A 12,052-nucleotide genomic window follows, 5' to 3' on the forward strand; every position below is an offset into this window, starting at 1 on the left:
GGCAATGCCTGGTGACCTGGCCTCATGTCTATACAGTGTTGTGTGCACAGACACTACTTGGACAAACAGTGCTGACACTGCTAGGGCAATGCCTGGTGACCTTCCCTTGGTCTGTACAGCACTGTGTACTCTGATGCTGCTTAGGCTGCTAGAGCATCGCTTGGTGCCATTCCAATATTCTGTACAGCACCGTGCATGCCCACATTGCTAGGGCATTGCCTGGCAACCTGTCCCTGTGCTCCATACAGCGCGGGGCATTGGCTTGCAACCTGTCCCCGTGCTCCTTACAGCATCGTGTGTGCCGACACTGGTAGGGCACTGCCTGGTGACCTGTCCCTGTGCTCCATAGAGTGCGGGGCATTGCCTGGCAACCTCTCCCCGTGCTCCTTACAGCACCGTGTGCGCCGACACTGGTACGGCACTGCCTGGTGACCTCTCTGTGCTCCATACAGCGCAGCGCATGCCCACACTGCTAGGGTATTGCTGGCGACCTGTCCCCATGCTCAGTACAGCGCCGTGCATACTGACACTGCTAGAGCACTGCCTGGCGACCTGTCCCCGTGCTCCGTACAGCGCCGTGCGCGCCGACGCTGCTAGGGCACTGCCTGGTGATACCCTGCAGTACAATGACAATCATTACTAGTAGTGCATAGCGAGAGGTATTGATAGGCACGGCCCAGATGAGGGTGCCAGCGGCCCCGCCAGCACTGTGCTAGGCCGCACCGGTTCCATGGTGGCCGAGCCAGGGCCGTCTGGGGCAGCAGCTCCTACCCCTCCCAGGCGCCCGCGCATTGAGGCTGGCAGCTGGGAACTACATTTCCCAGGCATCCCCGCGGCTCTCCCGGAAGCCGGGGCGGTGGGGCGGTAGTGGGAGGGGGCGGCGCGGTGGTTTGTGGGAGTGGCAGCGGCGGTGGTCTCCATCATGGCGGCTTCCATTTCGGGCTACACGTTCAGTTCCGTCTGTTACTACAGCGCCAACAGCAGCGCGGATCACGTAGGTGTCCGGGGCTGCGCTCAGCTCCCCGCTGGGGGGCTGCTGGGAGGGCGACGGGCTCCTCACCGCCACAGGCGCTGGGGGGCTTCAGGGAACCCCCTGCCTGCTTGCCCTGGGCCTAGCGCCCCCTGCCCCGCCCGCTCTCTCCGCGCCGGCCGCCTTCGCCTCACCTCTGCGCGGGGGCAGGGTGAGGGGGGCAGCCCGGAGCCGGGGGTGGTGGGGTGAGGGGAAAGGGAAGTGGAGGGGCAGAGTTGGCGGGAGGGGGGCGTGCTGTGAGGGGCTCGGGGAAGTGAGTCTCTTATGTTTCCCCCCCGCAACTGGTCTAACGAATCAGTCAGAAGGAATACAGGGAAAAGGGGGAAGCCCAAGTGGACTGAACCCCTTGGTCCTACACAGGGCAGTAGGTATTAAAAGTGGTATGTGTTGTTGCAATCCAGACTAGGCGTTTGCATGTCAGTGCATTGCTGACATCAGTCGTGCATCAGTCCTGCCTCTAGGGATGTTTATTTCTCTTGCTGTTCCAGTTCTCGTTTAAACTCTAGTCTGAATACTTTCAGGAAATGGATCCCGTTCTCCATCTTCTCTTGCCTGCCCCACATGCCCCTGCTGAAATTAACCAGGTGGATAGTATGGTGCCATAGTCGCAGAAGGCCATTCATGGGTGTCTAAACCAAAAGCTAGCTTCCAAAAGCTGCCTAATATCTTGAGTTCATTACTCTAAAAAGCCTACTTTGTTCTTATAAATAAGAGACTATTTTTACAATATTCTCTTCAATGTGCATAGTTTCTCTTCCTTGCATAAAATCATTTTGGCATACAATAGACATTGGATCATAATTCACTTAAATAAACTGCCTGCTTTGACCATCCCTTGAGTATTGTAACTTGTTGACCAAATACAAGTTATCACTCTACTTTCATTGTAAAATGTATGTAATCAAGAAGCAGAAATTTAAAGAGAGTTTGTCAGTTGCATTATCAACTTTTCTATTGACTGTTTCACAAAGTAAACAAAAAAGCTATGTTTAATGTATCATACTACTGGAATTTATTATAGGGATTTTATAATGTCTGCAAAGGTCTTTCACCCTTGAAAGTAGATTTTTAATTTTAAAGAGTGTGGTTTGACTAACAGTCTGATGTAGGCCCGAATTCTGCAAACGTGTATGTCATTAACTTTGGTTCCGTGAGTACTTTCTAATAAAGTCAAGCATTTGTGTGACTGTTGCTGGATCAGGGCATTGTATCAGTGTGCCATGTACTTGAAAGTTGGGGTGGGTGTACAGTAAAAAGTGGGGAAACATACGGATCTGGATTAAACCTCTTTATCCTACACAGTGTGCTAGCACTGGTCATTAAAAATATTACCTAGAGTCCAGATTGCAAAAATATGTATTTGCGTTTTAGGGCTTTGTTGACATTAGCTTTTAGTCCAGAGGTAGGTAGTGTAAATTTGCTCTACTTATCTGAATGTAAAGAAACAAACGGCAACCTATTGTTTCATTATTTATATTGATAGCGCCTGATTATCAGTTATCCCACTCCTGTGCTTGGGATAGGAACAGAGAGGGAAAGATGGCTTTAATTACAAAAGAATAATCTAACTCAGTATGACCAATTGTCCACCTACCCCAGTATCCTGTCTTCCGACAGTGGCTGGGAGTGAACAGAACAGGGCAATTAAGAGTGATCCACCCCCTGTGGCTGGTCCCGGCTTCTGACATTTGGTGGTTTAGGGACACCTGGAGCATGTGGGTGTGTCCCTGACCATCTTGGCTAATGGATATATTCTCCATGAACTTATCTAATTATTTTTTGAACCCATTTATACTTTTGGTCTTCACAGTATCACATGGCAACAGGTTCCACAGGTTGACTATGTGTTGTGTGAAGAAGTACACCTCTTGTTTCTTTGAAACCTACTGCCTACTAAATTCACCACTGTTTTCCGTTTTATGGGATTGCCCAGCCCCATTGTTAGGTGTAAGTAGAGTAACCTCAGGGCTTCTATAATTTACACTCTGTTTCCTGTGGGCCTTGGAAGGAGAGAATAGCTGTGATGCAGTGTCCTCTCTGGCTGCACTACCTCTATTTCCATATTAAGCGCATAACATGGCCCCTGTACCAGGGGCGGTTAACAGAGTGCATATAGAGCCCTTTCACAAGTTTTATAATTGAAAATATGGTATTCTTCAAAAGCAATTTCTGCCTCATTCAATACATCTTTACACTGCCAGATTTGCATAAAGGGGCCTTAAGTGAAACTTAGAATCAGGCAACGCAGAATTTACTGATAGATTGCATTTGGAGATATCCTATCTCCTAGAACTGGAAGGGACCTTGAAAGGTCATCGAGTCCAGCCCCCTGCCTTCACTAGCAGGACCAAGTACTGATTTTGCCTCAGATCCCTAAGTGGCCCCCTTAAGGATTGAACTCACAACCCTGGGTTTAGCAGGCCAATGCTCAAACCACTGAGCTATCCCTCCCCCAGTTGCTTAAGTCAACATGTTAATTTCAAACAGTCTTACATTTAATTTTTTTTATTAAATGTGCTTATGAATAAATTATACTAATGTTTTCTTTCTGTTTTTAGTCTGCATCTTTTTTTTTTAATTGTAGGAAGGATTTCTACTGGGAGAGGTAAGACAAGAGGAGACATTTAGCATCAGTGATTCACAAATCAGCAACACTGAATTTCTGCAAGTAATCGGTAAGTTGTACTAAGCTTTGAGAAATTCTGGAAGAGGTGCCTAGTTAGTTCACTTTTTTTTTTTATAAAGATTTTTTTTTTCCTGTTTAAAGGAAAAAACTTTAAAAAAGTTTTCTCCTTTTTAAAATAGGTATTTTTGCTAATTCTTCTGTAAGGGTAAGGCAAGATTTTACAATCTCCCAAGAAGTGTTATCCAGAATTCTTCTTTACTACCATGTGTGTATATATATGGCTGAAGCATGAGGAAAGGGAACAGTCCTTTTGCTGGATACATTTTTAATGTGCCTCTCTGTAGAGTAAATGTAACTCATCTTAACCGGTCAGTAAATTCCACAAATAGCTTGAATTTTGTAACATGAAATGATTTAGGCCCTAATCTTGAAAATGATTCCACCCACACACTTCAAATTTGATTTTTTGCTCCCTTGTATCTATCTTCATTAACTTCTGGTTTCTTTTATGGGACACCAAAATATTTTTCTTTCTTGGTAAATAGCTGAAAAATCAGCCATCAATACTGAGGCCATCCCATCTCTCAGGTTTTTTGTTGTTTGTTTTTTAAATAAAATGTAGTTAGAGGGGTATGGTCAAATTCATAATTATATAAGTTTAAAATCCTTATCCATGTTACTAATAAAATTGTTTTTTAAACAACTAATTAACTGTTTAGGCTTCCTGTTTACTATTTTGCATTTCTCTAGACAATGAAAATAGCCTAGTGGGTTTTTTTTGCTTGCTGTGACAAAATGAGATGATTCTAATGGAGATTTTAAAGATCTGTTTCTTGCTGCTGCGTTATTGCTGGCTGTTGTAGATATATTGATTAATGGTTGAACGGCAGTAATAGGAGTAGTCAGTTTGATAGCAATATATTTAAGAATTGTCAAGGAGGTGCTCCTTTTTAATGGATGCATGTATAAATCAAAATAAAAATGCATTAAAATATTTCTATCAGTTTTAAGATGTCGGTGTGTTTAAAGCCTAAATCCTCAATCCTGCAATCAGATCTATGTGCCAGCAGACCCCCATTGACTTTAGCGGGGTTCTGTGCAGGTGTAAGGGATTGGCTAACATAGAGTTGATTGCAGGACAGGGCATACATTTTTGTCCATGTTTAAACTGATATACATGATACCATGAACAATGACAGATTATTTTGTGTGTGAGAGGTGGGGAAGTATGGTAGCGGAAAATTGTTGATTTTGTTCTCAATATATATTTGCTTTGACAAATTTAAATTTGCATTATACAAATTCAGTTACTGATCTGAGTCATTGATGACAATAGAGCATATCAGTACACTTAATATATAACTTCCGTTTCAGCACTAGCTGCACACAACAATAGTTGTGGCATTATAGGTTGCTTTTTTTCTGTCAGTAGACACACTTCTACAATATGTTATTCACAAACAAGGTAATTTATATTTTAGGAAAAAATAGGGAATTAGCCCCATCAAAAGCTCTTTTGAATATTGTAATAGTTCAAAATATAGGATTTGTGAATTCCTGTTGAAGAAACCACATTCACTTAAAACTTGGTATTAAGACCTGAAAGTAGTGTACTGAAATTAAGCCTCGTAACACTACTGTGCAATGTTTTTATCATTCTCGTTTATCAATTGTCTCAGTTTACCATAGAGGTTTAGTGATATCCCAAGGATATACAGCTATTCACTGTACAGAACCACAACTAGAATTTAAGAATTCCTGGTTTCCTCTTATATTCTATCCAGTAGACCACACTGTTTCAGTTTTTTAAAGAAAGCCCTAGATCTGGTCTAGATATAACAATGTAGCTGAAAAAAACCATTGGTGTATGTTCCCAATAATTCTAGCATGTGTACTGCTGTTTGAGGTAATTACATTGTATGCTGGTATTATATTATTTACTGGCTTTGTTTAGCAAATCATTTCCATGAGACTGAAGAATGTCAGGCTGTAAATCTGGAGCTGGCATTAAGTTCATCTTTGGTTTGCAATTGAATAAAAATGTAACTTTCACAGCTGCATCCTTATCATAGCCAAAAACAAGTTGAAATCTCTGGAAGCACAAACATACATTGATGTGCAAAGACTTATTTTGGCAGTGTCTGAATATGGTGAGAAGTTAATGTGTAAAGTCTGTTCTTGGAGATTGTGGTTTGATTGATTGAGCTGAAATTGCTGAAGTTGTGAGCAAACTCTGTGGCTTTCAGAACAGCAAGTGATGAGTTACTCTTCAGGGAGGAAGGTACCAAGCAAAGTTACTGCTAAATGCTCACTTTGGCAGAGCTCAAAATATTATTTCTGTATAAATGCTGCCGAATCTAGGGAAAGAATAGGGGATTTAAGAGTATTTAAGACAAAAACACTGGAAAGAATTGGTAGAGGAAAAATAAATAAATGATAAACAGTAGCTGATTAAAAAGTCATAACTGGAAGGATACTTGGTACAAGTACCTAAAGCACAGAAACAAACTTTGATTCACGTTGAAAAGATGGATATACTTTATGGGCTTTTTGATTATTTTCCCTTACTTGCCCCACAGCACAGATCTTTTATAACCTTTGCTGCTTAAATGTGAATCTTAGGTAATATTTGTTACTAATTCTTAAAATCAAAAGAAAAAATAATGCAGTGACTTTGTTTAGTTGTAATCACATTGGCTAAAGTGACAGGAAAGTAGTCATGCCAGAGTGGTGCTTACCCTCTTCTCTTTTAGGTCATTAATCTGTATTTCCCTTCCTCCAATTTGGTTAATTTGTCACATCTAGCTGTTATGTTTGCTTCCTACACGTTTTTCTATCTGTCACTGTACCATTACAGAACAACCATAAGCAGACTACTATAGGAAGTTACATCTAAAAGCAAATGAATATGAAAACTCAGCAATATGTTAGATACTTAACACCCATAGAAGAATATTTTAAAATGTGATTACTAGGTTCACTTACATGTTCCCTAGGTTCATTATGCTCAGTATAATGCATTCTTAGACAGGAAGACTACTCTCTCACCCTACAGGGGGCAGTTTGTTGTCAGAAGTTCCCCATAGACTGACAGCAGTATATTGTCTATGATATTGTTCATTATTGGAGATTTAGAAGAAATTGTGTAAGATACACAACCACAGTTTTCCCTGTGTTTTGAGCTGCTGGGACAGACACTTTCTTTTTTTATTACAGAAATCCATGACCACGAGCCTTGTTCAAAACTCTTTAGGTAAGCTATTTCTGTTGTTTGACTGTACTGATTCCACTGGTGGGTGAATCCGGCACACAAAGATAGGTAGCTCATTGAAATACATTAGCGGTTCAAATGTATATAGTAACATTTGCAACTGCTCTTTATGTGGTTGTATTACTGTAATACAGGTAAATGGCACCCATTGTAACACACAAAACATCCTTTGAAAGCTGTACTAACACCATTTTAATGTAGAATATTAGTTTAAAAAGCACATAGCAGCAAAGTACGTGTAGATACCATGGTCAGATTCTTTCCTGTGTTGAATTTTCACTTGATGTATTAGAGAGTGGTGGCAGTGAAGGATCCAGTCATGGCTCCCTGATAGTTGAGGTGGAGCTGCACCTTAGTATAGGTTGGAGAATCATTGGGACTGCTTTAACCTATGCCAGTTTGTCCCAAAGGGACCTGGGGAATGGATGTGCAGCACACTCTGGTCACCCTCACCCCAGATGACCCCTATACCAGGGCAGGGGGTGGTGTAGGAGCCAAGAATGATGACTTTGCATCAGCCAATTATTCTCCCATGCCAGAGGAATTTTCAGCTGGGTAGATGAAGCTGCTATCTGGCCCCTCTGCACTGCCAGAATGTAAAAGGGAATCTAGCTCTGTATATCTTCATTTAGAAGACTCAGGCTGTGTTAAATCTAATTTTCCCATATAGACTGCAGTTACTAAGCAAAGATGGCTTCTAAATTACTATCGATAGTATGTGTTTAGAAGTTGCATTTTTAGAAATAATCCCTGGTTATGCTCCACACATTTGTTTTTATTTGGAGATTTCCACAGATTTACTAAGGAATGCGCCTCAAGTGTCATGATTGACATTTATTATATTAAGAAAGAGATGCTGCAGTCTGATTTGCTGTCTGATAATTACAGAAGGGATTAGTCTCATCCCTGTGATTTATGTGCAAGATTCTCCATATCTCAGGTTATGTCCCAGTATCTGGCTGGTCTTTTTTGGATGACCATGCATTGGTCCCTGCTGCTTTATGCAGTATACATCAAAGCTGAAATCATGTTCTTACTATCATCTTCCCAATTAGTTGATTGCTAATAGTTGAGTCAGAGAGGGACAGAGGCCTGTATATTTCACAGTGTGACTTCTTTACAAAAATATTCAGTTGCTTTTGAGCTCCAAGAGAGTCTGAAGTACAGACACCTCTTTACGGGAGGATTTATTAAAGGTGGTACTCTATATCCTAGTAGTGAAGAGAGAATAGAAGTTGATGAAGTACAGGTAGGAACTGAAGAGGAACAGTCAAATGAAGAGTCCCATTCAGTTGCATCACATGATGGTAGACAGCTAAATATTGAACAATTTAATAAGTGCTTGTATACAAATGCAAGAAGTCTAAATAGATGGATGAACTTGAGTACCTGGTATTAAATAAGGCCATTGCTATAATAGGCATCACAGAAACTTGGTAGGAATGATGATAATCAATGGGACCTGGTATATCACGGTACAAAATATATAGGAATGACAGAGTGGATTGCGTTGGTGGGGGAGTGGCATTATATGTGAAAAAAAGCATAGACCCAAATATAGTAAAAATGTATAATAGAATCTCTCTGGATAGAAATTCCATGCTGGAATAATAAGAGTATAGAAGTAGGAACATACTGTGGACCACATTACCGTGGTGATGATTGTGAAATGCTCAGGGAGATTAGAGAGGCTATGAAAACAGAAAACCTAATAATAATGGGGGATTTCAACTATCCCCATATTGACTGGGAGCATTTCACCTCAGAATGGGATGCAAAGATAACATTTCTAGACCCCATTAATGACTATTTCTTGGAGGAGCTACTTCTGGAACCTACAAGAGGAGAGGTAGTTCTTGATTTAATCCTAAGTAGCACCAGGGTGGATTTGATTTAAATCACTAGTCAGGAAGACTCGGTTTAATTCTGGATTTCTACATAAAAGTACATTCTTGTTGTTGTTCTAACCTCAATACATATTCTTCACAACTCAGAGATAGATGTAGGTTTCTTTTTTAAAAGGTACACACTATACATTTTTAAAGTGATTTATTTTGAAAACTTTTCAGATTAGTTTTACAGCTATATCAGAAAATGAATGATTGGATATTTCATTTACCAAAGGTAATTGAAGCAGATATTTATGAAGTCATTGGGAGGTGAACTATCTCCAATTCAACAGGGTAACCATTGAAGGATTTGGAGGATTTTCTTCCCATGTTGTGTTAGAAGGAGAACATCACCAGACAGACATTTAAATTGTTTTATTTAACTATTTCTCACCTCTCTATAGTATTTATTTAAAAACATTTTTGCTGTTAACAAGCATGTTATCTCTGGAGACACAAATCCACAGTTTGGGAACTGCAAAGCATCTCTGATAGTATCTTCTCGACTGAGTCCGATAGAAAGATTAACCTAAATAATCTATACAGAAGCCCCTGGAACCCCATAAAATTGGGTCCTTAATCCATGAACTATTGGAACTCATTTACAAAACTTTTCTTAAACGTTACATGAATATATTGTCTCATACTATAGAATTAGACTTTATAATCCCTATTCCATGATGATATCTTTGAGCTATAATGTATCTTAATTAAAATTATCTTTAGATAGTTTTTTCCTCAAAAAGCGTTTTATCAAAAAAATCCAATTTAAATTAAAAAAAAAATCAATTTTATTTATTTATTTATTTTTAAATCATTGATTTTTATTCACCCTGAGTAGCACACAGGATCTGGTCCAAGATGTGAATATGGATGAACCATTCAATAATAGCGATCATAATGTAATTAAATTTAATGTACTTGTGCAGGGAAAATACCAAAGAAACCCACCACGGTAGCATTTAACTTGAAAAAGGGGAACTACACAAATATGAGGAGACTAGTTAAACAGAAATTAAAAGGAATAGTCGTAAGAGTGAAATGCCTGCAAGCTGCATGGAAACTTTTGAAAAACACCATAATAGAGTCTCAAACTATATGTATACCCCAAATTAAAAAAAAAAAAAAAAGGTAAGAGGACCACAAAAATGCCATCATGGCTAAACAGTGGAGTAAAAGAGGTGGGTAGGCAAAAAGACATTCTTTAAAAATTGGAAGTCAAAACCTACTCAGCAAACAAAGGAGCATAAACTCTGGCAAATCAAATGTAAAAGTATAAATAGCCAGGCCAAAAAAGAATTTGAAGAGCAACTAGCAAAAGGCACAATAACTAACAGCAAAACTTTAAGTACGTCAGAAGCAGGAAGCTTGCCAAACATTCAGTGGGGCCAATGAACAATCGAGGTGCTAAAGGAGTATTCAGAGAAGGCTGTTGTGGAGAAGCTAAATGAATTCATTGCATCAGTCTCCTCTACAGAGGATGTGAGGGAGATTCCCACGTCTGAAGCATTCTTTTTAGTTGACAAATCTGAGGAACTGTCCCAGATTGAGGTGTTAGAGGAGGTTTTGGAACAAGTTGATAAATTAAACAGTAATAAGTCACCAGCAGCAGATGGTGTTCACCCAAGAGAACTCAAATATGAAATTTTAGAATTACTGACTGTAGTATGTTACCTATTGCTTAAGCCTCTGTACCAGATGACTGACAGCAATATAACGCCAATTTTAAAAAAATGCTCCATAAGAAATCCTGGCAATTACTGGCCATTAAGCCTAACTTCAGTACCAGGCAAATTGGTTGAAACTATAGTAAAGAACAGAATTATCCAACACATAGATGAATATGATATGTTGGGGAAGAGTAAACACCACTTTTGTAAAAGGAAATCATGCCCCACCAATCTATTAGAATTCTTTGAGAGGGTCAACAAGCATGTAGACAATGGTGATCCAGTTGATATAGTGTACTTAAATTCAAAGTCTTTGACAAGGTCCCCCAAAGGCTCTTAAGTAAAGTAGGCAGTCATGATATAAGAGGGAAGGTCGTCTCATGGATCAGTAACTGGTTAAGGCAGGCAACAAAGGGCAGGAATAAATTCAGTTTTCACAGTGGAGGGAGGTAAAGAGTGAGGTCCCCTAAGGATCTGTACTGGAACTAATGCTGTTCAGCATACTCATAAATGATCTGGAAAAAGGGGGTAAACAGTGAGATGGCAAAGCTTGCAGACAATATAAAATTACTCAAGGTAGTTAAGTCCAAACCTGACTGCGGAGAGTTACAGAGGGATCTCAGAAAACTGGGTGCCCGGGCAACAAAATGGCAGATGAAATTAAATGTTGATAAATGCAAAATAATGCATATTGGAAAACATAATCCCAACGATACATACAAAATTATGGGTCTAAATTACCTGTTAACACTCAAGAAAGTATTCTTAGAGTCATGGGTGGTTCTCTGAAAACATCCACTCAATGTGCAGCGGCAGTCAAAAAACCTAAAATGTTAGGAACTATTAGGAAAGAAGTAGATAAGACCGAAAATATCCTGCCACTATATGAATCCATGGTACACATACACTTCGAATACTATCTTCAGTTCTGGTTGCCCCATCTCAAGAAAGATATATTAGAAAATATACCTTTGTTGCATTTCTCCGTACTTTTTTCAATTCTAACAGCTTCCATATGAAGGGAGATTAAGAAGACTGGGACTTTTCATTTTAGAAAAGAGCGGGCTAAGGAGGGATATGATAGAGGTCTATAAAATCATGAATGCTGTGGAGAAAGTGAATAGGGGTCACCCAACGAAATTAATAGATAGGAGATTTAAAAGAAACAAAAGGAAGTACTACCTCACACAGTGCATCGTTAACTTGTGGAACTCGTTGCCAGGGGATGCTGTAAAGGTCAAAAGTATAATTGGATTCAGAAGAGAATTAGATAAGTTTATGGAGGATAGGTTCCTCAATGGTTATTAGCCAGGATGGTCAGGGATGCTATCCCATTCTCTGGCTGTCCCTAAATTTCTGATGGCCAGAAGCTGGGACTGGACAACAGGATGGATCACTCAACAAATTGCCTTGTTCTGTTCATTCCCTGGGAAGCATCTGGCACCAGCCACTGTCAGAAGACAGGATACTGAGCTAGAACGACCATTGGTCAGACTCAGTATGGCCTCTCTGATGTTCAAAGTGCATATACTACTCATCAGTAGCGGTGCTCAGTATGTGTTGCTC

General features: G+C 40.1%; 1 protein-coding gene across 1 annotated transcript in view; it reads left to right on the forward strand.

The window, feature by feature from the left end:
- Positions 1–910: 910 nt before the first annotated feature.
- ABRAXAS2 (abraxas 2, BRISC complex subunit) overlaps positions 911–12,052 on the forward strand; it is a 29,234-nt gene continuing 18,092 nt past the window's right edge. Inside the window, exons 1-3 of the mRNA XM_024210686.2 lie at positions 911–994; positions 3,615–3,705; positions 6,873–6,909. Coding sequence (XP_024066454.1) covers positions 923–994; positions 3,615–3,705; positions 6,873–6,909 — 200 coding nt within the window. The 5' untranslated portion in view covers positions 911–922. The remainder of the gene's footprint in view (positions 995–3,614; positions 3,706–6,872; positions 6,910–12,052) is intronic.

Source organism: Terrapene carolina, unplaced genomic scaffold (assembly GCF_002925995.2).
Source record: "Terrapene carolina triunguis isolate 2854851 unplaced genomic scaffold, T_m_triunguis-2.0 Scaffold95, whole genome shotgun sequence".
NCBI lineage: Eukaryota > Metazoa > Chordata > Testudines > Emydidae > Terrapene > Terrapene triunguis.